Genomic DNA, 26336 nt, shown 5'->3' with positions numbered 1-26336 from the left:
CAAATCTCAGACTGAAATGATTTTGTTTTTCCAGGAATATTCACAGAATACTATCACTTCAAAAAACTTTGGGTCCATGTCTATTGTCATTTTAGAGCAATTTTTATTCAAAAACGGGGCTTTTGCTTGAAACGTTGTATTTTAGCCAGTTTTAGCACATATTTCAATTCCATAATGGCGGATATACCCAAATCCTAAACCCAAACAATTTTGATTTCCCTGGAGTATTTCCAGAAGACTATCACTGCAAAAAGATTTTAGGTTCATGTCTATTGCCATTTTTAAGATTTTTTGAGTCAAAAATTGGATTTTTGATTGAAATATTGCGTTTTAGCAGGAATTTCAATTCCAAAATGGTGGATATACCCAAATCCCAAGCCCAGATGACTTTGATTTTCCTGTAGTATTTCCAGAATACTATCACTGCAAGAAAATTTGGACCCATGTCTATTGACATTTTAGAGATTTTTTCAGTCCAAATTTGGGTTTTTGGCCTGAAAATGGCTCTTAGCAGGGATTTTATTTCCATAATGGCGGACATAGACGCATCCCAGACCCAAATGATTTTGATTTCCCTGGAGTATCTCCAGTATACTATCACTGAAAAAAAAATTTCAGTCAGCATTTAAACTCAGTTTGTAGAAGCTTGCCTTATAAAATGATATTTTTTGAGAAATTTGACTTCTTTTTGCTAAAAAGCGAATTTTGAAGACGCCATTATGATTTTTTGAAAACAGTGAAAAACTTGAAATTCATTTTGCTTAAAGACTTTATTAAAGACTTCCATCTCTGAAAATTTCAGGCATGTGAATCAATCAGTTTAAAGTTTATGAGCTTGCAAAATTGGCCTTAAAAAGCATTTTGCTACCCAAAATTGGCTTAAAACGGCTCGTTTAGGGCTCTAATGGGCACAATTTTCAATCCAATATGATTATTTTGTTGTTTCTTCATAAAATTTAGTACAGCAAGTGAAAAAAATAAGATTTGCAATAGTTTTGACATATTTACAGGCCTGAAAAGGCCAGAAAATGCCATTTTTTCCAATTTTTGCCTGTAGTGCGAATCAGTACCCCTAGGGGGGTTCGGCCAATTTTGAACTTCTGACCTTAAAAATTGCGTAGAATACCTCACAATAGGTTAAATTTTCATAAAAAAACACTACATCTTGAATTTTCTGACTTTGACATTTGACGCCCCACCCTACCCCCGGGTGGATACATATTGAGCAAGTGGTCTTCCTAGCTAGGGGGTCTTCCTGCCCAAGGATGGGTGGTCTTGACCCCTCTAGAAACTGATGTGATAACTATCAAATGTATCAAATGTATGACGAGGTTTCCAGCGCAACTAACAAAAGAGAAATAGAATTTCTATGGAACTAATTGCTCTACAACCGGGGGAGGCACTCAAGGTAAACAACCTACAATCATGGTCGTAATTATTTGAGAACAAAGGGAAATCCACCAGGAAGTTTTGAAACCACAATTGATTTGTAAGTGCTCTAAAGTAGGTTTGAAGGGTAGAGTTTTAACTCTGAGTTTTAACGCTAGACTTAAGACTCAGGACCTTAGGATCTGAGGATCCAAAAGTTCAAAAATAGTCCAATAAGGCTCAGAATATAGCCTGGAAGTCTGCCAACCCCTCCCAAATTGAAATATTCGGTTAAGTTAAAACGTAGTGGTTTAAAAAAACGGCTATTCTTTTTTAGAATCAACCGGGCGATTCTACTCAAAGTTAACGTAGTGGTCTAAAGAAACGACTATTCTTTTTTAGAATCAACCTTACAATCTAGTTTTTTTATTTATAAAAACTAGATTGCTGACGTGTGAAAAGGAATGTCGGCGTGAATGATCCTTTTGTTTCGATAATAACATCAAAGCGGGAACTAATTTTCTTCTCGTTTCTTTCTTTCCTTTTTCTTTCTCATAACTTCAAGCTTTCCCTCAGACTTTCCCACGTGTGGTTAGCTCAAATGGTTAGTGCGTTTGTCTCATAAGCATGGGTTTCCGAGTTCGATCCCTCTGGGTGTCAAATTTTCCAATTCTTGATTTTGTTTTTGTGCTCATCACTTTAATTTTGAATCACATTATGTAATGTTAATTGCTATGAGTAATTACGCGTTCAATTCGAATCTATGATCTTTTCCCTCTTAGTGAGGAGTTTGATACCCTTATAACAACCGTATTTTATAAGCATTGAATACTGAAATTCAAATGACGACCACGCAAGAAAGATAAACAAACGATTGGATCAAGTGTCAAATATTTTGACCCGGAAATCAATTACCATGCTCGCTCACTCGCTGGCTGAAAGTGAAAGTGAAAGTAGTGAAACTGAAACTGAAGCTGTCAGTCACCAAACGCAGGCCCAAATGCCTATACCCGTTCTTCTATATCTCAGCCTTGAATAATCGCTTGTGGTAAAAAAAAGATTGAAGAAAAAAAAAACTTAAAAAAGTTCTTATTAAGTGATGCTATCATAGCTTATCTAAACCTTACACAAAGAGCGGAGGTAATATATGCTAGTTACTTCTTTGATTGACCTTTATTTTAATAGAAAGAGAATTAAAATAAGAAATTTGAAGAATTGAAAAATTTGACACCCAGAGGGATCGAACTCGGAAACCCATGCTTATGAGACAAACGCTCTAACCATTTGAGCTAACCACACGTGGGAGAGTCTGAGGGAAAGCTTGAAGTTATGAGAAAGAAAAAGGAAAGAAAGAAACGAGAAGAAAATTAGTTCCCGCTTTGATGTTATTATCGAAACAAAAGGATCATTCACGCCGACATTCCTTTTAACACGTCAGCAATCTAGTTTTTATAAATATAAAAACTAGATTGTAAGGTTGATTCTAAAAAAGAATAGCCGTTTCTTTAGACCACTACGTTAGTTGTACATGTCCTTTCCGCAACAGGGTACCAAAATGCCAAATTTCAAATTGGTTTAGGAACTAATATTTTGCCCTAAAAAGTTAGTTATAGTATTGTCTTTCTTGAATCTGAAGTCTGCCCCAAAGATTTCTGATAATTTTAAGTCTTTCCTTACCATTCTCGTAGAGTCATCAATTTTTGTTAAGAAATTATTGAAACCAAGTTTAGCTCATTTAAAATTTCCTGTTGAATGGGGAACATCAAGACTGGGTCAAAATAAAGACCAGTTTGGTTACCAACTTTGAACAACTGTTTTCTGCTCTTAAAACTACTTATCACTATCAAAATTTAACAAACTGTTGCGGAAAGGACATAATCTGAAATTTTAAGTATGCAACTGTTTTCAAAAACTGTCAAGAAAGCAATTATTCATGGTTTAAAGTATTTAGTATTTATTCAATTTTACACTTTTAAATTGCTTAAAAATCATAAGTATGACTTTTTATATATTCCTAAATAAAATAAATTAGTTCTCAAATAATGTTGCGGAAAGGACAAAAATTAGAGGGAACAGACTCTTGAAGGTTAAACAGAATAAGAAGATCGTGAACGGTGTAGACTGGTTGGTCTGGATTGAATGATAAGATGTCCTTAAGAGCTTTCTTTACTGTTGCCCCAATGCCATCTGGGATACCTTTACCATGTCCACTTTCAAGCCAAATCCGTTTAATATCAATTTTATTATTGAGAATATGAATGTAATAACCAGCACATGGTTCTGTTTCTGTACTGAGATGTTGGCGAATCAGAAATAAAGTTTATTTTCTTAGCACCAGTCTTCACTAGTTCATCAAGAATTGGTTGAATGCTTGTCATGACTGCAGGAGCTTTATGGTCAGTGCAATCACTGATGGCGCAACGAGAATATCTGCTTATTTCGAACCATATGTACATTGGATTAAGGCAAACTGTATCTTCATGATAATACGCTGACTTTTCTTCACGGCTTTGTCGCATTTTGGCATTTTCTGACCAATCGAGCTGAATGGTGATAACGTCAGACTTAGATTGGACCTCTTCTCTTGCAAGTTTAAATGCCTTGTATTGCGAGTGAACACGAGACTTGTGGTCATGCATTATTTTCAATTCGTTGAGAAGTCTTTTTTTGAATTTGGTGAAACTTAAAGTTACTAGAACTTTACGGCTAACTTTCTTTAACCTTTTTTTTTTTTCTTCGTGGTTTCAATTTTCTGCCATTCTGAAAATGTAATAGGCGCACTGAAGTTAAGATCCTTAACTTTTCTGACAAGCTCATCAATATTGCGATAATCCATAGTGTCATTCCATCTTATGTCAGTGCGTTTTGTGAATTTGCTTAGTGCCTCAAGTTTTATTTCGGGATTCAAGCACATTACACAAAGACAGGTTCCCCAATCGTTTGGGTTAGGCTTCACCACATTGAAAGGGCAATTTTGTGAAAAATATGATAAACTGCACTCGTTGGAGTTTTCAGCCTTGAATTTCTCAAATAATGAAGAAATTGAACACAAACGATATTTGAGGGTAAGGATCTCGTGAAGAAGAGGAGTGTTCATTATTTGATGAAGATGACTGTTCACCGGTGCTTGTATTATTTTTTTCATAAGATCTTCTCAAGCGTCTCATCTTATTCTTTACAATAGATTTTTGTGGAGTGGAAAAGTGTTATCAGGCGAACCCGAAAAAAATTTTTGTTTCCGGGCCACCGGCCGGGTGAAAATTTATTTCGTCGTCACCCGGCCGCATTTTTTTTTGAACATCATCGTTAGGGTTAGGGTTAGTTTGTTTGTTTGGAAAACTTTCGTGAATCAGTTTTTAAGGCATGTGATTTATCGCACGTGATATTTTATATTCTACTGTAAAATGCACGCCTAGAAATCACTTGGAATGAAGGTTTTATCCTGATCATTGTTATAGAAATGAAATTTTATTCATCTCAAACTAAACCCTGCATTGTTTTTGTTAATTCTTGCTTGCAACTCAACTTTTAAGAATGTTTTTTTATATACAACTTGGTTTTTATAAAAGAATCATGCTGATTTGTGAGTAAAATAAATAGAAACATTCACAAAGTGGGGACTTTTCAGTAAGTAAACAGCTTTGTTTTTATAAAAGGAATCATGCTGACTTGTGAGTAAAATAAAAAGAAACACTCATAAAGTGAGGATTTAAAAAATTGGGGAAATGTTTCTCTCACTCTACTTTTTTCTCAAAAAAGTTCACTTCGTAATCACAGTTTGGAGCCTTTAGCAATTGAAGATAAGTATTCAAAATGAAAGAGAGTGTCCAGTTCTTAGAGATATTGTTACACAATTGAAAATATAAACGATGAAAATTAAGTATTTGAATAATCGCACGCCTAGACCACTATAAATCAAAATCTAGGCGTGTGCGATGATCACACGTGAATTTTTCTTATGCCGAAGCCTGTAGCGGTGTCAAGTTACTACAGATTTAAGGTAAAGAAGACCATCATTTTAACTTCTACGAGTGCTTTAAAAAATCGAGTTTTGGGATCGAAATTTAGCAAAAAAAATTTTTTTGCGGCCGGGTGAGTGATTTTTTCGTCACCCGGTGGACCGGAAACAAAAATATTTGTAGGGTTCGCCTCAGTTCTGGTTTGCAACCTTTTCAACTCTTTCTGTTTTGCTCTATAGTTTTTCTTTGCCAACCCTAACCCTAACCCTAACAACCCTAAACAACTTCATTCTCATTAGATTTTCTGTCTTAAGCTGCCTTTCTGTTTGCAGCATTCTTTCTTTCGCGATCTTGATCCTTTAACTTTCCATGTAGCCTTTTGTTCTGATAAATAATTGCTCTTTTTTCTCTCTTGATCTCTCTGTGCTAGTTTTACCCATTTTACTATTATATCTAATCCAAAGAAAAAGATACACTTTTAAATATGAAACAATTTGTGTTAGGCTAAAACCTTTAGAAAATGAACTTTCATCAGGGGGGGCGTACGGCGTTTGCGATTTCCGAAATACCGAATAATTTAGCCAAAATTTCTGAAATTCCGTAAAAAAATACTTGCAATTCCGATACCGATTTTGGGGGTATTTTTCCTCGTTTTCACTAGTTTTTTATCAAATTTTATTTTTCATGTATGAATTCCGAAAAAGGGGGATAAAAACTTTATAATACCGAAATTTTGAAGCAAAAATTCATGGATTTCCAATACCGAAGCAATTTCATAATTCCGAAATACCGAAGGAATTTTGCCTGATTTCCGAAATTCCGAAGGAAAAAGGGTTGATTTCCGCAGTTCCGAAAAACCGTACGCCCCCCCTCATCACAACATCAAATTTCATATTTGATTGTTTACAAAAAGTTATCTCTGCACGCCAAACGTTTTCCATTCAAAATTGAATGTTTACAAATCAGAAAGCAATGCAATGTCTTCATGAACAGTTAAAAATTAAAAGAATAACATTGGAAGAACTAAAAGTAGTCCAAAAAACCTAAATACATCGAAAAAACATACCAAACTAACTCAGAAATTCAGTTTTGCGGAAAGGACATTAGTGTTGCGGAAAGGACATCATGTTTGAACCTTGATTACTTGTGGACAACACAACATTCAGAAACCAAACTTATAAAAATAATTTCTTTATAAGAATGCTAGCAAACTGAATAAAGAATTCAAGCCCCGACACTTCATGGAAAAAAATTGTGTACAAATGTTGCGTTGCGGAAAGGACAGATTTTGGGACCATGGCTTATTGACATCCAAAGATGTATGAATTCTAGATCAAGTACAGCATCCTTTTAAAATTAAAAAAGATTCTGTCAATGCGAGATAGAAGAGCTTTTAAAAAGGAGATCTAACGGCAAAAATTTCTTTATCCTTATTTTTTGACAGAGTACAGGCCTAATTAAATAAAAAACATTGCAAAAAGAACGAGTGCAAAATCTTTCATATTGATTGAATTATCATTGTTTAAAATATCTCTTTATTTGAAAGTAAGAGGGTTTCGTGGTGTCAGCGCTGAACTTTCATTTCGATAGAGAAACTGTTTGTAGACAAAAATTATGGAAAGAAGATGTTTTATAGCAAAATATAATTTTGATGTACGTAGAATGTAGAAGTAGTAGAATGGTTAAAAATGTCTGAGAAATCATTTTCTTCACTTGAAGATTCACTCGGCGACATTTTGCTCTGAATTTAGAAGTCTAAATGAATGTGCTAAATGATTTTATCAAGAAATTTTTCTTTATAAAACTCACTAAAAGTTTAGAGAAAAAGAGAGAAAATCTTGTTTAACAAACAAGTTGTCCAGCAATGACGTCACACGCTTAAATCTTTAAAGGGATATAATTTCCTATTGAGTTAAAAATTTTCAACATAATATAGCTCATTTTAATCCCCACAATATAAAGTTTCCATAATTTCCAAAAAAAGTGTAGCAAAATTTTTGCCGTTAGATCTCCTTTAAAAAAAACCTGTTTTGGGTGGAATAGCAACAGTAGAAACAATTTTCTGACTCAAACAACAAAAGTGTTGCGGAAAGGACAAAATTTGGAGCCATAAATGAAACCTGAAATAAATACCATATGATTTTATTAGAAGCAAAGAAGGAAAAAATTATATAAAAATTTACCTTACCCATACCTTTAGAGTATGAAATCAAGTCACTGTAATGATAGAACCCTTTATAAATGGTACATTTCAGTCTCAGTTCAAACAGAGGAATGTAAAGAGATGGAAAAACAGCTTTTTGAAAACAATGGAAAAACGGCTCGTCATATACCAGGTGTCTTGCCCTTAAGGGAGTAAATAGGTTTCTTTTGTTGTCGCTATAAAAAATCTGCATAATTAGCGTGTTGTGATAAAATTCTTTTGTTTCAAGCCTGATTATGCGCAAACTTTTAGGGCTTATAATTTTGGGTACACCTCTCCTATACGAAAAGGTACCTCTATCTTCTTGCTCAGAATTTCCTAGCGATTCTTCTGATATAACCACATCATGACCGAACCATAATATGGAAAGCTAGAGCTTGAGAAAATTATAACTACGTCTAGAATTTACTCGACTTCTGATAGTTTTACAAGAACCAATTTAGTATCATTGCACTAAGAATTTCTTTTGCTATACATTGGTAAAAATATTGCTCATTATTCTTAAAAATTGAACTAGTAATCGGCAAAAACGGAAAAACAAATTTTCATTCTTATCGTCAAATCATGTAGAAACCCTCCGATTTGTATGGCGAGCCGTCTTTTCTGGACTTTCATTTTAATGACCTAATCAACGTTTTTACAATAAAATTTTTCAATAGAAGTGATCGTTGAACTTTGAGTAATTAGAAAAGCTGTTTTTCCATCTCTTTACATTCCTCTGGTTCAAAGGGCACTTTTTTGAAAAAATGCCAAAAATTGGCTTTTTTCAACTTTGGACTCAAATTTTTGAAAATGACGGCCCAGGTGCCAACTTAAACTGAATTTCCCATGGGGGCACATGTAAAGTAGAAGCTTTAAGCCAATAAAACCCCTGCCAGATCGTCTCCTTGAATAGCTATATCAAAAACTGTTGCGAAAAGGACATTGTACAACTTTGAGTAGAATCGCCCAACCTTACAATCTAGTTTTTATATTTATAAAAACTAGATTACTGACGTGTGGAAAGGAATGTCGGCGTGACTGATCCTTTTGTTTCAATAATAAAATCAAAGCGGGAACTAATTTTCTTCTCGTTTCTTTCTTTCCTTTTTCTTTCTCGTAAGTCTGCGCTTTCCCTCACACTCTCCAAGCGTGGTTAGCTCAAGCGGTTAGAGCGTCTGTCTCATAAGCATGGGTTTCCGAGTTCGATCCCGCCGGGAATTCTCATTCTATTTCAACCATGATTGTACCATACATGTGGCCTTTAAGGGTCCTTTTCCAAGCTTCCCAAAGTGCACTGTAAGGGTCGAAATCAGTGAAGATGAGAAAAATTGTACTCAAAGGGTGTAAACTTTGGTAAATTTGACCATATTTTGTCTTAACATGGTCAATAATTTTCAAGAAAATGTAGTAGATTTTTCTCCAAATGTTCTCAAATTTGGCTAATTTTTTTCTGCACTGTATGGAGTCGACTTTAAAAGCCTTATTTCTGACTGCACTTACGGTTTTTAAGTCTACAAGTTATTTCTGATTTCTATTTGCCTCTGAATATTTGTTTTTCACAATGTCTACAGTGCCGTAGCAACTGGGGGGGAGGGTTAATAATTTTCCAATCAAGCAATCTAAAGCTTAAATTTTCAAAATTTCCAGATAGTCCCAGAACAATCAGAACGTTTCAGAACGGTCAGGAACGTTCCGGAACACTCGCGTCCAAAATTAATATTTAAGATTACTCAATAAGAACGTTCGGGAACGATTTGGAACATACAGGAACGTTCCTGAACGTTCTGCAATATTCCTGAACGTTTTAAGACACATTCCAAACTAGTAAATAACAGGGAACAATCAGGAACGTTCAAGAACGTTCTCTAACTGGTGTTCTAAGAATGTTCCTAAACGTTCAAGAACGTTCCCTATCGTTCGTTTGGCTAGAACGTTCCATTTTATTTGTATTTAAAGTCGCTTGTGATGACACATATATATCGATAATTAATTGATTGATTAAATATCGATTAAAAACAATAAATAATCAATAGCTAATCGATACTCACAATTTTTTAGCACTGAATTAAATTATCACCATAGATTTTTAATCGATAATATCGATTATATACAGTGTTAATAATTGATAATATCGATTAACATCGACGTAATCGATATCTCGACCTTATCGATTTTTAATTGATTATATCTAATTGATATAATCAATATCTTATATCTGATAGATATAATAGATACTCAAAAATTTTTAGGCTCCAATTATTTATCGATTATCGTTTTTAATCGATATTTAATCAATCGATTAATTATCGATTAGCTATCGATTTAAATCGATAATCGATTTTATTGATAAGTAACGCCTGGACTAAACTTTTTTATCAATATTTTTGAAAAATTAAATTGTATATTTGATTTTAATAAAAAAGCTTTCTTACTTTATGAATGGCAGTAGGAGAGTTTTATTCTTACAAAACTTTTACCTCACACCTAATGGTAAATAGGTCAAGGAAGATAAAATACTAAATAAAATTCTTTCGGAGGTTTCTTTTTGTATGATTTTTGTGTGTTTAAAGACATTTGGTTGCAAAAACTAGGACTGGTTGCCAACTGGGCAGAGAATGGAATAGTTTTTTTCTTTTTTGCCTTCAGGACAAATGTTGAAAAAAGTATGGACTGTCAATTTTTCAGAACAGGTGCTCATATGATAAGAGGTTGTAGTATTCTTACTCTGTGGTCATATAGTATGCGATGCTAACATTTGACAACTTTATGTAATTTCCTTTTATGTTTTCAAAAACATTCACAGTGAAAAAAAACAAAAAATGGCAACAAATGTGACATATTTTTTCACACCTTTGGTTTTATTGTTGATACCGGAGGACTGTCATGATGAGTTCTTTGTGAAATTCAACTTTTTTGATGGTAAGCTTTACGTCAAAACGTATTATTTGTATTATTTTTTTCTTGTTATTTATAATCCAAAATATGATTAATTTGTAATGCATTTTATTATCAGATACCACTGGTAGTAAATATAATTTCTACTTACTGCACTCGGATAAGTCTTTTAACACTGCTGTAATATGTAATTTGCCTTCATTTTGTCATCTGTTTTTTCTCTTTGCATCTATATTTCTTACTCTCCATTCCCTCTAGTGCCATGTTTGAAGATAGCCATCAGCAAAGGATTGGGATATGCAATCATCTTGGGAGCTGTTGTGGGTGAGAATCTTTCTTATAACAGGTTTGCAACTGTGGATGAAACTCTGTTCAGTTGAGACAAAAACACACAATTTTCGTCTTCCCTGGGTTTTTGGTTCAAATGAGAATCTACTACTAAGGCTTCCATCCATATTCACAAAACCTTGCTGTAACACTGTGATGAAACTGTTTCGACTAGCAACAAAAAGAGCGAATTTAGATCATTTTTCACTTGACTTGAATGATATGTTTCTCCAAATGAACAAGAAGTCAAAGCAGCATGAAGCAGGCTCAGCGAACTGTTTGTTCGCAATGCCTACACTTCGTACCAGAAGACATCATTTCTTCTTTAATCAACTTGAATTGATAAAGCGCTGCTCCTTCAAAAACAGACATACAGTACCACAGACAGCGACATGCTAAGGAAAGGCCTGATGCTTGGCGCATCGTACCTCATCATACTTTAAGGACAAATCTCTGTGTTTATCATTTTAGTGAAAGTGCCTCAGATCATGAAGATGTTGAAAGCCAAAAGTGGTGCCGGTGTAAGCATTGCATCATTGTTCTTTGAAATGACAGCAATCACATTTACTATGGCATACTCTGTTCATAAAAATTTTCCGTTCAGGTATATATAAAACATTTTTTAGCAGAAATTATAATTTAATGGCAAAAATTAAAGTTATTATTCGGCATCAAGGCCTTCAAGCTCGTACATGAGATGAGATGAATTTTGTATTCATCACAACGCAATCTACATAATCAACTGTTGATATTATCATTTTTCAGTTTCAAAATTTTAAAAATAAAGCTTACAGAGAAGATCATAATATCCACTTTTTTAATAGTTTGAATAAAATGAAGTTTAAAGACTTGAGGACTAAAGTAGGCCAAACATCGCAAACCATCTGATTATCTATTTTCAACAAATTTGTTTCAGTTCATGGGGTGAGACGTTTTTCATGTGCATTCAAGATATTATCATCACTATACTTACGTTCATCTATGGTGGAAGCACTCTGAAGGCTCTTTTGTTTGCCCCTATCTACATTGGTATCAATTATGCCCTATGCACACCTGCGATTACTCCATTTGCCCTTATTGTTAAATTGCAAGAGTTTAATTTGGTTGTTCTTCTCCTCAGCAGAGTAAGTTTTAAAATCGTTTTAGAATTGTCCACAGCCCCTTCAAGATTACTGTAGCTAAAAGGAAGAAAACTTGACTGAAAGAAAACATTGATTTGCAGATTTAACAAGAATCCACCAAGTTTAATTTCAGTAGAATTTAATTTATTCCATGCAATACCTCAGATTTTTGCTATTTCAGGTAAGGTTTTTTTGTTCATAAGAATTATCTACATGTTGAAAAAGGTTTTTGGAGAAGTTTGAATTAGAGTTCATGTAATCTTTCATTAAAAACGACAATTTTCTTTTTCAGTTCATTCAAATTTGGGCCAACTTTTCTAACGGACACACTGGTCAACTCTCTGTCATCTCACAAAGTTTGATTGCATTTGGAAGCTTGGCACGTGTTTTCACCACAATTCAGGAAACCGGTGATATGTTGATGACATCTCAATTTATTTTAGCTTGCTCTCTTAATTGTATGATTCTTGGTCAAATCTTCTGGTACTGGAATGTGGCCCCAGAGAAGGCAAAGAAAGAGTAAATTAAAGGGCTATTAAATGTTTTATGATTTTTTTTTTCATTGTTAGCAAGAGTTATTACATAATACCATTGGTTCAAACCTTATCATAGTAATATTATTTAAGAAGAAAGAGTTGAGGTAAAATTCATTGTTTGAACTGGTTTGACTCTTGAAGAGGTCGGGATTGATCAAATTGCAATTGCAAATTAGTCTAAAATCACCTTTCCGAAAAGTACAGTTTTCGTCAAATATAAAGGAAATATATTGAGGATTCGAAGAATTGTTTGTAATCAATCTGGTCTGCAAAATATATTAAAAAATACAATTTTTACCATTTAAGATTATATACTTTTTACTATTTGAAAATGAGGTTTGCTCTTGTCACATGATCTGATTTATTTGTAATTGTTAAAATATTGTTTTTCATTTTGAACGACTTTTAGTTATGTTTTGTATGTTTATGTTGGGAATTGTCTAAAATTGTACCAGTTGCTTAGGTCTTTATCAAGTTAAATATTATTGTATTACTTATACTGAAATTTTAGGAAATAGAAATTTTGCAAGTGAATTTGAAAAATTTATTTCTTAATGGCATGAAGTAAGGGAAATTAAGTCTTTGCTTTGACAGCTCGAGGGATCCAAATTTTGATAGATCTTGTGGCTACCTGCAAAGATAAGTCGATCTAAGCACTAAAGATTTCATATTTGAATGGTTTTCTTTGAAAATTGGCATTTTTCAAGCATAATCAGCTTTTTTGATAAGTTTTATCTATCACGAGTCGACACTCATAAAGTTAAGGGATTTTAATGGAAGGAAAGGTTCTGTTCAAATGATTAATTAATGGTCTATTTGATTAGTCTGCAGCATAGTTTGTTGGTTTGTTACAGAAGCTAAATTCCAAAAGTTCTTCCTTTTATGTATTATATTGAAAATAATTATGAGTGTGTTTTATTATTTTCAGATAATAAAGAAAATAAAAAAATGAAAGAAATTTAGAAGAATTGATACCAAACAAGATTTATCAAAAGAAAGCTCAAAATGATGGTTTACATCGTCGGTAAATATTATCAAATTTATACGTTTTCTTTATAAGAACGTGTACCAAAAATTTTTGAAGTCTTCGGATGTTCTTAACTTTTTGAGTTTCAAGCCTAACAATGTTCTTAACAATGTTCTTATTTTCCCATTTTGTGAGTATTTTTGTCCATTTTCCTAAGAAATTGGGTGTTCTAGAATCTGAAAAGCCATGAAATGTTCTTAACTTGTTTTTAACATTTTGGTCATCGAAGCCTTATGTTCTTAAGTAGTTTGTTCTTATAAAAAAACATGTATGCTTATATTTCCTCATGGTCAACCAGAAGTTAAACTAAAGGAAATCAGAATATTCCTATAGAAATCACTGTCAGAAATGTAACTATAAAATCTACGAATTCTGTTGAGCTTCTCGGTATTACCATTGATAACAATCTCACTTTCGAATTACATATCAATGATCTTTGCTCTAAAGCTAGGTCGAGAGTCTGGAGTCTGAACAGAATTCGCAATTATCTAAATTTTGATCAACGAAAGTTGATATTTAACGCTTACATCATGTCAACATTTAACTATGCACCAATAATTTGGATGTTTTGTAATAAAACTACATATGAAGAAATCACCAAAGTCCATAAACGGGCATTGAGAACATTACTTTGTGATTTCATAAATGACTATGAGGTTTTATTGCAAAACGCCAAATGTAAAACGGTTCATGAAATTCAGCTTTGCTTTCTACTTTGTGAGGTTTACAAATCCGAAAATAAATTAAATCCAAAGTTCATGCAACAAATCTATATAACGAAGGAAATAAAATTTAACTTCCGAAACAAAGTTTTGATGACAATACCTAAGGCTAAGTCTCAACGTTTTGGAACTCAATCCTTTTTATTCCGAGGAAGCCTGATCTGGAATCAAATCCCAGAAAAAATTAAGCTCAAACCATCAATCGATTCTTTCAAATCCTCGCTGAAAGAAATAAACCTTACAAATGTCTGTCTTTGTAAAATATGTATATAAAAATTTTTTATCTTATATATTCTTTATTATAGTATTGCGTATTCTCTACAGTTGGTATTAATTAGTATTTTATTATGACTATGTCAGACCAACATTAAATAAATCGGAAAATAAAAAAAAAAAAAATAAATAAAGTCTATTTCCAGTATACTTGCACTCTTCTTTGCTACCATGAAGAAAACCACCCTTACTGGTTTTTATTGAGCACACAGATCACAATCTATACTAGTTTTAATCATTATTGTTTTTACGTTTATAGGATGGCTGACAAGAAGAAAGGAATTGAAAAAAATTCATGCAAGCCAGGGATGCATTGGAAAATGTAAGGAAAATGAGAATTATTTTATTGGATACAGGCTATAGACTTTTTAAATGATCAGATTAAGTGATAAAAAATGGATGGGGCGATCTATAGTATAGTATACCGGGTGCACCAAAAAAAAGTATACAGGTTCGTCGAGATATTATGAGCTTCAGGATTTAAATTTTTTTGTTCATTCTTTTTTTATTGTATAGAGGATGCTCTAACTTGAATTTTAAGCTATTATCACACATTAGGTTTGAAAAAGTAGTTCAAAAGTTATTTCCAAAAAACTGACTTTTTTTCCATGTCGAAATTTCAAAAAATCATTAAAAACAGCAATCACAGGGGGGGGGGGGTCGGTACTAAAATCTCAGACATCATGACATTTAGTGACGTGGTGGTACTGCAAAAAAGCTCAAAAATAGTTTTAGTACCATGTGTACTAAAATACCAAAAGGGGTGGTCCCTTAAAGAAATTTTTGAAAAATCTCAGTATTTTGTTCTAAAATCAGCCAAAATGGAGCATTTTTTTAACAATTTTGAAAAAAATATTATTTTGCAGATTGATGCACTAAATTCGACTAGGTTTGTAACAATGACCCCATTTTGGTAAATTTAAAGCCATAAAAGGGCAAAAAATGGGTGGTATCTATGTTAAATTGCTCAAAATAATTTTAGTACATGTGTACTAAAATAACATTTTCGAAAAATAGGTGGGGGTATGTCAAAAATTAGCGAAAATCCATTTGGTACTCATGTATGTCTTACATTTTAGTACTGCCCCCCTTGGCAATCACGCTTTAAATAAGACAACCTCTATACAATAAAAAAAGAATGAACAAAAACTTTACATCCTTAAGCTCACAATATCTCGACAAAGTTGTATACTTTTTTTTGGTGCACCCGGTAGTATAGTCTATATAGCAGACGGGTCATGGAATTCTTCTTAAACTAAGGAAGTATGCGAGCTTTATAACCTGAAAATTTGTCTCATTTTCACTGATTTTATTACAACAATCAGTCACTATATTGCTCAAAAGGTCATTTTCTGAATAATTGCTGCACCTATTTCAGTTATATGATGCAAATACAAATTTTACCAATCCCAATGAGATGAAAAAGAATCTATGGCTAACTCGGGCAAAGATAATTTTATGAGTCAGATCGGAAAAATACGCCTGGAAAAAAACCGAATAATAATATTTTGTATAGTTAAAAAAATCCTCATAATTACGCTTGTTTTCCTTAGCTAATTTCTCGATTTCCCTTTGCAAAAGTTGCTAAATTAACTTGGGAATTAAAAGATATCTATTGTAATATATATTAAATTTAAAGGAATATGTTATTTTGGTGAGATAATAAGTCTTTTTTTGCTTTATATAAAGTCTTTCCCGCTAGACACATATGATATCAGCAAGATCCAAAATGCAAATAAATTGTAAACATGAATTTGAAGCATAGGCTGCTAAAATTCTCCATTCCTTTAAGATTGAACGAACCGAAACTTGTTTTTTAACCCCTAACTTAAACCCCCTTGAAAATTAAACGAAGTCCCTAGAAATTCCAAAATCTTTTCATTTTCACTCCTGGAAAAAATAAAAAAACTTACTTTGACTGATGATCGGATCGGATTACCCCTGGAAATGTTCGTCCATCCCCACTCCATGTATAGTACAATAAATGAACTTGTTGACGTTTTTTTGAAAAAAAAAGAAAGTTCTTTATCTTTAGATTTGTTACAATATACTTTAAAATAGTATTTCGAATAAAGTTTCGCTAAACTAAAACAAGAAACATTTTCAAATATATAAAGGTTTGGTTACAAAACAAGGAAAAATGTAACAAAAAATCAAAATTTAAGCTAAAATAATAAACATTTCTGGAAAAAAATCATCAAAAATTAACGTGTAATGGAAGGAAAACAAAAAAGGATAATGTACAATAAGTTATTAAAGTCGAGACAAAAAATGAAGAACATCAAACCTAAAAAAAATATGATTAACTCAAATAAATATCACATTAAATAACATAAATATATTACAAAATAATATTTCATCAGTTGAAAATTCTGAGTCGTCTAAAAAATATATCAAAGTGAAAAAATTAGATATCAAATTTTCATTCACTCGATTCCAATAAAGGAGATCTAAAGTTTTTTTTTAATTTGTTTTTTTTTTGGAGAACCCCAAATTTACCATGGTAAAGGATTCGCCTTTTTTATCAGGCATTTTGAACCCCTCGTCAAATCTTGTATTGCAGAATTCGAGTATAAGCCTTAAAATATAGATTTATTCCAATGTCAGTCAATAAATACCACAGACAAAATGGATTCCTCTCCTTCTAAGTCATTAAGATCCCATGGTTATATATTGTAACACATGGTCACTCTTGTCAATTGACATAATTCCGTGAAATTAGGATTAAATTTATGGTTATCATCCAAAGGCTATGCCAGTGTTTTCTGTTTTTATCAGTCTTTCTTCCACTACATTATGTGATCCAAAAAACACAGTACAAGCCCCGTCACTTATTGACGGGTTCACCAGTATCTTTGTCTCTCATTGAAAGGTTTAGTATTCCTAGGTAATCTCTATGGTTCATCAAAGCAATCTTGCGGTGCTTCAAAATCCATCGAAAAACTCTGCCACATACTCATACGGTTTGACTTTGCATATCCCACCAGTTAGGTTGTGATTCATCTGCAACTTTCTCACCAAAATAGAAATTTGTATTATTTCCTGGTGATATATTTCTTGAGTCTGTAGAGCAGGGGAAAAAATTTCGTTGAGGTGCTTGGGCGTTGGCTCCACACCTGTACCAAAACAGGTTATTGGAGTTATTTCTATTCTCACTTATCATTTTTGGGCTGGGTTGATTAGATAACGATTTCAAGATGTTGTTATACACCATGGGTGATTGTTGGTAACCCATTAAAGTTGGAGCATTGTTTCCACCGTAATTTGACTTGCTATTCATCAGTCGCATAGCTGCATTACTTTGCAATGGGTTCATTGGGTTATTTGTAGCGGGCGAGCCGAAAGGGATTTGATGTGGTTGGTTAACGTTGGTTTTGTTTCGTTTCCGCCATTTTGCACGTCGGTTTTGAAACCATACCTAAAGATTCAAAATATGTAATTGTTAGCCTCTTCTTTCTTTCATTGATGGATTGGATGGATTGCCTTTTCATAATTGATAGGTGGTTGTACAGCCATTCTGATTAGCGTTGGCATTCTGACGTAAATTTGGCTTTCGCCGGCGTAAAAGTGCTTACTGTACTATAGAACTCAAATTTTTTTCTGACGGCAATAAATCCGAGTTTGAAAGGCTTTTTTTACACATTGCATTGCTTAGTTAGTGATATTAGTTAGCTCTGTTAGCTCTCAACTTCAGCCGAGTTAGAATTTTAGAATGTTAATCTGTCTGTATATGTGGGTTGGATTGGAGACTTCAAAAAATATGACATTTGACACCTTTTTATTGGGTGAATATCTGAGTGTGTTTTTCTCATTTTTTCAAAAACTTTGCTACAATTGGGCCTTTAAATAGTAAGAAATACTGAACTGGATTCCAGTACGGGACGCTTGTTTGACTCTTTTATAGTATATACAGTTGATGAATATAAATAGACATTCAATTCTTATTCTGTCATATTAATTTTCGTAAGGTGTGCTGAAGCCTGCTACTGGTTTACCATAAAAACTTTAGAAGATTTCTCAATCATCAATGAAATTGATAAAGAATTAGAAAAATAATTTTGACATTGTTGTACCTGAATTCTTGCCTCAGTCAATCCCAATTTCAATGCAATTTCTTCTCTTAGAAAGACATCTGGATAGTGCGTCCTGTTAAATATGCTTTCCAGTTCTTCAAGTTGATGCGTGGTGAATGTGGTCCGGTAGCGCCGTTTCTTGATCGGTATCCGTGGCCGGTTATGTGTAACACCGGACATAGCCATAAAGTTGTTGGTAGGGGATGCACTGAGACTATTTACATGTTGGTCAGCTACTGTTGTCATTAAAGTGTTGTGGTCGAGTGTTGGGCTGTTGTCAAAGACGTCACTATCGTCTGTTGTAGAAAGAGAGAGAGAAAATTGTTGTATACCGTAAGTTCGTCTACTGTCGACAACGGACGAGATGGAGTTTTTACAAGCTCTTATTTGATTTGGTTGGTCGTTAACCAGTAATAAAACAATTTTGTTACTTTTTCTAAAGAACGTGTCATTTTTATTACTTCAAATGACCCAATTATTAAAAGCTTCATCTCATCTTGTCGGCATCCCTTATCTAATTCCGACGCTCTTATAGACAGGGTTAAAAGGTATGTCAAAATCACTGATTGAAAACAGATTTTTTCGTCTCTGACCTCCAATTAGCGTCCGACGATTCTAACCTTCATACTATTCCCAGCTCCAAAGAAGGGTGTCGGAATTAGATGAGGGATGTCAACATTAGACCAACTTACATAGTATTAGAGTTAGTATATGTGCATTGTACGTTAAAAAGTGATTTTCGAGTGATATCTTTTTCGAAATTTAGGTGTACATTTTAGTTTTAATCTGTCATTTGTGTAAAAACTAGGTGGACCGCGCTAGGTCGCGTAACTTTGTTAGGATTTGGTAGGCTTCAAATCCTACCAAGAAGATTCGATTCTAGTCATTTGGGCTTATTATACTTTATTGTGTGGTACATCAATTTGTTGCTAATGTAATGTTGAGAATACTCTGTAATGGAATGAATGATGTTTGTTATAAATGGGATTTTGTAACAGATTAGTACTAGTAATCGTCAGTAAATCATAAGTTTTTATTGAAAGAAGGAAACATTTTGACGTTAGGGCCAAGCGCCCCCCTCCACCGTAGAGTGTAAAAAGTAATAGTAAGGAATAGTGCAATTAACGATTAATCGCACTCTTCTAAACCATTTAGATTCGAGTAATTAAGCACGACTGGCGATTACTGTTCAAAATCTAACTTTTTGATGGAACAACAACTACTTACCCGAAAGTGCTTGTATTTTGTCTGTATTATGGTGTCTGTCTTGGCAACTGTACAGTTAGTCGTTAATCGTCGTTATGTCATGTCTTGAATCAGCCATTGTAACATGTCATGAGTGTCTGGAGTGTTTGTAACAAAATGAAAAATGTTATAAAATAGACATCAGTGGCTTTTGTAAAGGATACTGTAAATGCTCTGTTATTGGGAGTCGTATTTGTGAAAATCACCTTGCTAATGTTTGTATGAAAAACTTTAGTTTCGCAGGATTTTTGCTTCGTTTTTGATCGACTGGTGAATGAAAAATTCTAGATTCAGCGAATTCTTAGAAATCTCAGTGTATTGTGTGAGTCTGTTTTGTTTAGCTGTTTTTCCATTGTTTTGGTTTGGTTTGTTAGTTAGTTTGTTTGTTTCTTATTGTTTTGTTTAAAGCTATCGTTGTTTTGTTTCTGTTGCTACCGGCGTTTCTCTGTTCTTATAATTGCGCTTTACACAAAACTCTAACTAATTGAAAACACACCAACACTGCGACTCCCTTCTTTATTATTAGAGCCAAGACCAAAAACTAAGAATATTTTGAGAACGTGGTTTGTTGTCAAACTTAACCCTTGCAGTGTCAAATGGAGGGATGTTATCTGGTTGGTTTGTTCTGTTTTGTTTAGGTTTGTTTGTTATGTTAGTACGAGTCTTATCTTCATTTCTTATTGTTTTGTTTAAAGCCATCGTTGTTTCGTTTCTGTTGCTACCGGCGTTTCTCTGTTCTTACACAAATCTCTAACCAATTGAAAACACCATCACCCACCGTTTTGAGGCCCAAAAACTCAACCCCTTCCGTGTCAAAATCAGATAATGACCTTCCGACATATATAGGAGGCTATTATAGAAAGATGAAGCCCCGCTGTAATCCCCGTTTTGACTTTAAAAACGTTATACTTTGATCGTTCTTCGACCATTACTCAGCGAGTGATCTAAACTACTGTACTACTACTACTATAGATTCTGTATTCACTGGCACCCTTCCCGTCTTCTAGTGTTAAACCCATTTAAATTACTAATTCCAATTCTCAAGGGTCGAAAATTTAGTCCGAGAATTTCTAGTTTTCACCCAGGCGGCCAGGGTTCGAATCCCCGCACAGGAGTACCAATTTCATGTCGCAGTAAGTTGTAAGTCGAATTAATTGTCAAGGGATCGAGAATTTGGTTGGAATTAAATTTAATGATTAAAGACTCTCCCAGGTTTACTTTTGCACATTTTTCTATTTTGAATTTTGAATAATGAAATACTATCGGTAATCTTCACAAGGACAATTTTTTTGAAATTTAGAAAAAAATCTCGTGATCTTTCAAAAAAGTCTTTTATGGTGGCTAAAAAAACTAATTCGTTTGCAATACAATAATGAGATAAGAATGTCGAAAAAGTTCAATTGACAAAAAATGGAATTTCCGTCATATTCAAAAACTAAAAAAAATCGAAAATATGAATTACATCATCAAAATTTCTTGCTGAAACTTTTTCTTGTAAGTAAGGTTTTTTCTGAGGGGATCGCAGAATCTGTTCGAAATTAAGTGCATATTCGAATTATAGAAGTTTACATTACATGGGTTATTTTGAACCGTATTTTGTTCTGTAAAACTTTGAATTTTTAAGATCATCTTTGGAATTGGCTTGGATTATTTTCGTACATTTTTTTTCACTTTTTCAGGAGGAGTCATTTCATTTAACGAGCTAGCACGATGAAGTTGCCAATAGCTGATTGTATTCTGGTGGTACCGTAAGTAAACACTTTTAAAATCAATCCCAAATTTTATTTTATTTCTTTTTCCTATCTGATTGTCAGTTTTATTGTCATAAAAAGTCAGTTTTATTGTCATAAAAAGTCAGTTTCATTGTCATAAAAAATCAGTTTTATTGTCATAAACAATCAGTTTTATTGTCAGTGTCAGCTTCTGGTGGATTCGATGGTTACTAATGTTAAAGTTTGGCTGCTGGCTATTATTGTTGTTGATTACTCCACAACAGTATGGAATAGTAAACTCTACTTCAGGTTAAGGTCAGTTTGGGTTGGTTCTCTTGAAACTTAATGTTTGCAGTTGTTCAGTTTATTGTTAAAAGACATTTTTCTTTGCTGCAAATGTTCTGCCATTTTATTTCCTAAAAAAATCTTATTCAAGGGTGATTTTATGATCTAAATACAATGTCAAAGTTGAAGAATGTTTCAAGAAAAGTTCCTATTTTCAACCTCTTAATCAGAAAATTAGGCACATTTTTATACTTCAACTGCATGTGAAATTTCAAAAAGATCTCAGCAATAGGTGTTTATCAACCTCGTTCCCTGCGTATCATCAGCTTTTTGATGCTTTTTGATGCATTAGATAATATCCTGGCATTGTCGGTTTTTCAAACGCTTAAGATTACGTAATTCAAAAACAAAACATCAGATTTCATTTGTTCCTGGATTTGAAACCATTACACTGCAGTGTAACTTTGTAACGCCAGATTTTTTTATGAAGTATTGTTTTGAGAAGATCCCCCTCTGAGAGGGGGAACCTGCACCTGCCAACACCACTCTATTCTCTGGCGTCGATAAGTAACGTAAATAAAGCCTGGGATACACGGGGACGAGGTTGTGTGTTAATTTGTTTTTCTACAACGGAGACGGTCAACTTCTGATTTCTAAAGATCCTAATAAACTGAGGACTACGGTAAACAATTTTTTACCGTCCTCGGTTTTGCGAGTCAAAACTGAGGGTTATTCCAAAGCGCTTTAGTCAATCTGCTGTCCTCGCTAATACCTTTTCCCCTGTTAGGTGCTCTATAAAGACAACCTACCTTCAGAGCCATTTAAAGAACCAGATGTGGTCGGTGAGAGGTTTTCCATACTCTCGTCGCTTTCTTCTTCTCCATCTGATGTTTTGATTTTGATGCCCAAAATGTCTTCAATCTTGTAAGAAGTCCTTTTACGGCGTTCCGAGAAGTTCATGTTTCTATTGTAAGGAAAATGCTATATATGTATGTCGGAACCGATTAGAAAAGTGCATCCTGTTCAAATTGTTATATCGAACACCTACTCTACATACCTGAAATCTAGGGGTGTTTTCAAAATTTCGCCAAAAAATCCAAGAGGCTCCTTGGATAGCCCTTTAGTAATTAGATTTAAGATTTTACGATATTTATTGACCATTTGGTTTTTTTTGGGGGGGAGGGTTGGAGTAAGCAGGTGGTGCTTTTATCGAAAAATTGCAAAGTGACCCCCCTACAATTAAGCACAAAAGAGTACGGTGATTAATCATAAGGGAAGGGGATCATAAGGCCCAAAGCTTATACGATTTGTGGGGTGTCATTTTGCTTTATTACATCAAAATCAGATAAATTTGTAATCAAGGGGGAGGAGTCTAGCTTAACACATTTGTTTTTTTGGATAACAAAACTTTTTCACGAATCATTCGGGGAAAAATTGTCTTTCAAATGTTAGCTAGTTAATTCCCAAGTGACTAAAATTTTCTTTACAGTGGGGGGGGGGGGGATTCCGCTGATATCCACCGGATTCCTTCCAAGCGATGAGTAAGGGAATTTTTGAAATTCTTACTAACTACTGTTTAAAAGCTTTTTTGTATCTTCTTTAGTTTGAAGCTACTGTTTTTTCTTACTTGTGGTAGAGCTTCCGTGGGGCTAGTCATAATTGCGGTATTTGTTTTAGTAAACAAAAATAAAACCAATAAGGAAAAAAAAGAAAGAACAAAATAGAAGAATTTTATCATTTTAACACAATCAATAACTTACTGGTCGAAAGGTGGTTCTAAGTTATGGACGTCATTTCCAAAAACATGCAATTCATTTTCCATTGTCCTCTTTTATTCCAAATTTTTCTCAATTCTAAATGTATAAGTGAATTCGCCACCAAAAAAAAACAGTAAAAATTTAGATTGGATTCGATTGGCTTAGTCGACCAAACAAATGGTCTTTAAAGCGATATTTGCAACTTTTGATGATAATTATTTGATGTTATTTTTCCTCCAAAACTAATAAATTGTCAAGTATTTTCTTCTTCTTTATGGCTTTGCAAAGTAAATGCTGATTTATGTTTCGATATCTATATACTAAAAGTCTAATTCTCTATGAGCCGTGGGGTGGCCATTATGGATTTTTGAGATGGGGGTTCGAGAGTTACGTGACCGACTGTTTGGATGGGTGGGTGGGTGGCTGGGTGGCTGAAAACGAAAGCGAAAGTGGTCAAGGGAAGAGTGTGAAAATTAGCGTTTTTTTAAAGAAGTCGTTGCAGTGCAAATCTTTCGCAAATTTAAAAACCCACTTTCCCGTGGAAATAATTGACGTTTTTTGGTTTTTTGGGACCACCCTTGGGGCATAAGCTACCCGTTGACCGCAAAAATTTCAAAATTCGCGAATTGACCGTTGATAACATTAGGGTTAAAGAGACCAAATGACGTCACAGATTTGGGAAAAACTTCAAAAGGCAATATCTCGAGTTTGAAAAGGAGTTGGGAGGTCGGTGACCCCTCATTGGATCGAGAATTTTATGGAGAATAAGATGGGAGGGGTTATGAGGCTTGATTGTGACTTCGAAATTTGGCTGAATTTTTAGGCGTTTTCAGTTGATGACGTCATCAAAAAAGGAAAAATGCGATATATCGAGATTGGAAAGGGGGTGGGAGGTCGTTGACCCAACATTGGATCGGAAATTTAATGGAGAATAAGTTGGGAGTGGTAATAGTTGGTATATAGAAACTTTCAAAAAAAATATATTCAAATTGAGGCATTTTGGGTCCGGATGACGTCATCGAAACCTGAAAAATACAATAACTGGAGTTTGAGAAGGATTTCAGTAATGATTGACCCCTCATTGGATCGGAAATCATCAAGAGAACCTTTTCAGTCAATGAAGAAATACTTTCAGTGAAATAAAAAGTTTATTACCCTTTCGATGACGTCACTTAGGGCCCAAATGACGTCACAAAATACGAAATTTACGATTTTTCGGGTTTTGATCGGTCTCAAGTGGCAATTTTTCGTTTTTTCGGCTTAGAATTCAATCTTATCACCCTCCCTCACCATCCAAAGGGCTTCTGATGCGTTCAGCTTATCTACTCCTCGGCGGGTGCGACGCCGGGTGACGCACATAAAGTGGGCATAAAGGTAAACATTAAGCCCGGTGGGGGGGGGGCTATCGATCCAAAAATGACATATGTGCGGGTTAATTTTTAGTCACATAGAAATTCTTCAAATCATTTGTCCAATATGAAGAAGCCGATGGTCCTTATGGTGATTACCCATAATTCTTTTCGGCCTTAAATAAAACATCATTCAGCGTATATCTTTACATTTGCACAGCACTCTTGAACAAAAAAAAGAGCTCCTTTTTCCCCATTCGGCGCCGCGTAAGCACAAATTTGAAGAACTTCTTAAAGAAGTTCAAACAAAATTTGTTTATTCTTCTTTGTCAGCGTTAGAGGCGCCTCCTTTCACAGCGAGGTTAAGCAGGTAGCTACCTACGACGTACGGAATCTATGACGTGAGTTTTTCGACTGGATCCGAGGCGTTTTAGACTGCTTCCTAAGCTTCCCGGCTTCGGGTGATTTTTTATGCTAAATGATTCAGCCCAATCCCGTAATCTAAATTTCCCTTACATCATGCTTATCCTAATCAATTTCTATTACGTGAGATTGGCATATTTCACGTAATAAACCCAGGCTCCAAATTACAAAGTACAGGTTAAATTTCACGGAACAGAGGTAGTCTTGAGATTCGGGCGCTAGCCCGCGAAAATCTCACGCTATAGATTCCGTACGTCGTAGATAGCTTCTTGCTTAACCTCGCTTCTCTCACAGAAAATAATATCTTTAAAAGGATTGTTGCACTTTAGGCTCATCTCAAACCAGTAAATAATATTTCTCCAGTTATTTTTCTCAATGACCTCCCATCAGCAGAAATCTCCTATCCTGGTTTCAGAATTTCCCCTGTCTCGATATGACAATACATTAATTTTGTAAGTAAAGGGCAATGGCTTTCATACAATACGTTTTGTGGCTATATCGCGTCATAATAAAGCCTGACATATGTCCACAATATCGGGAGAGAAGAACATACTGTAAGTGGATGAATCAAGGCGCCTCTAACGCTGACAAAGAAGAATAAACAAATTTTGTTTGAACTTCTTTAAGAAGTTCTTCAAATTTGTGCTTACGCGGCGCCGAATGGGGAAAAAGGAGCTCTTTTTTTTGTTCAAGAGTGCTGTGCAAATGTAAAGATATACGCTGAATGATGTTTTATTTAAGGCCGAAAAGAATTATGGGTAATCACCATAAGGACCATCGGCTTCTTCATATTGGACAAATGATTTGAAGAATTTCTATGTGACTAAAAATTAACCCGCACATATGTCATTTTTGGATCGATAGCCCCCCCCCCACCGGGCTTAATGTTTACCTTTATGCCCACTTTATGTACGCCGACCTAGATCAATGCATCAAATTTAAATATATTTTAATTATAGTGCTTACTCGTTGATGGATGAAAGTCGAGAGATTTTATATTAGAGGTGTTTCGGTGAATTTCCTAAATGAGGAGCTTGTCTGACAAGAACAATGCTGTCATTTTAACTAATTTTCTTCAT

The 26336-nt window shown here is 34.2% G+C and overlaps 2 protein-coding genes and 1 long non-coding RNA gene across 3 annotated transcripts; 2 read left to right on the top strand and 1 right to left on the bottom strand.

The window, feature by feature from the left end:
- Positions 1-10301: 10301 nt before the first annotated feature.
- LOC136814727 (mannose-P-dolichol utilization defect 1 protein-like) lies at positions 10302-12925 on the top strand. Its single transcript, XM_067071147.1, has 5 exons — positions 10302-10431; positions 10666-10731; positions 11206-11338; positions 11651-11858; positions 12148-12925. The coding sequence occupies exons 1-5, from the start codon at positions 10332-10334 to the stop codon at positions 12376-12378; spliced, it is 738 nt and encodes a 245-aa protein (XP_066927248.1). The 5' UTR covers positions 10302-10331; the 3' UTR covers positions 12379-12925.
- Positions 12926-13323: 398 nt separating this feature from the next.
- Positions 13324-21480, top strand: LOC136814726 (uncharacterized). The gene is made up of 3 exons (XR_010847645.1): positions 13324-13415; positions 14673-14735; positions 21411-21480. It is a non-coding gene; the product is annotated as an uncharacterized lncRNA (long non-coding RNA).
- On the bottom strand, positions 16440-23798 carry LOC136814725 (homeobox ARX homolog alr-1-like). Its single transcript, XM_067071146.1, has 4 exons — positions 23489-23798; positions 22538-22692; positions 18487-18782; positions 16440-17831 (listed from the first exon to the last, which is right to left on the bottom strand). The coding sequence occupies exons 1-4, from the start codon at positions 23548-23550 to the stop codon at positions 17370-17372; spliced, it is 975 nt and encodes a 324-aa protein (XP_066927247.1). The 5' UTR covers positions 23551-23798; the 3' UTR covers positions 16440-17369.
- Positions 23799-26336: the final 2538 nt, after the last annotated feature.

The sequence above is a fragment of the Clytia hemisphaerica genome, unplaced genomic scaffold (genome assembly GCF_902728285.1).
Source record: "Clytia hemisphaerica strain Z4C2 unplaced genomic scaffold, Clytia hemisphaerica genome assembly, whole genome shotgun sequence".
NCBI classification, from domain to species: Eukaryota; Metazoa; Cnidaria; class Hydrozoa; order Leptothecata; family Clytiidae; genus Clytia; species Clytia hemisphaerica.
The sequence above is the reverse complement of the archived record's forward strand: the minus strand, read 5'-3'. Positions and strand labels throughout refer to the sequence as shown.

Coding starts and splice junctions, on each gene's coding strand:
- LOC136814725 (XM_067071146.1), bottom strand. CDS start 23,550: ATGGAAAATGAATTGCATGTTTTTGGAAATGACGTCCATAACTTAGAA. Junction 18,783..22,537: donor TTCTTTAAATGGCTCTGAAG/GTAGGTTGTCTT, acceptor TTTCTACAACAG/ACGATAGTGACGTCTTTGAC. Junction 17,832..18,486: donor TGACTGAGGCAAGAATTCAG/GTACAACAATGT, acceptor TTGAATCTTTAG/GTATGGTTTCAAAACCGACG.
- LOC136814727 (XM_067071147.1), top strand. CDS start 10,332: ATGGCAACAAATGTGACATATTTTTTCACACCTTTGGTTTTATTGTTG. Junction 10,432..10,665: donor GAAATTCAACTTTTTTGATG/GTAAGCTTTACG, acceptor CATTCCCTCTAG/TGCCATGTTTGAAGATAGCC. Junction 11,859..12,147: donor TTGTTCTTCTCCTCAGCAGA/GTAAGTTTTAAA, acceptor TTTCTTTTTCAG/TTCATTCAAATTTGGGCCAA.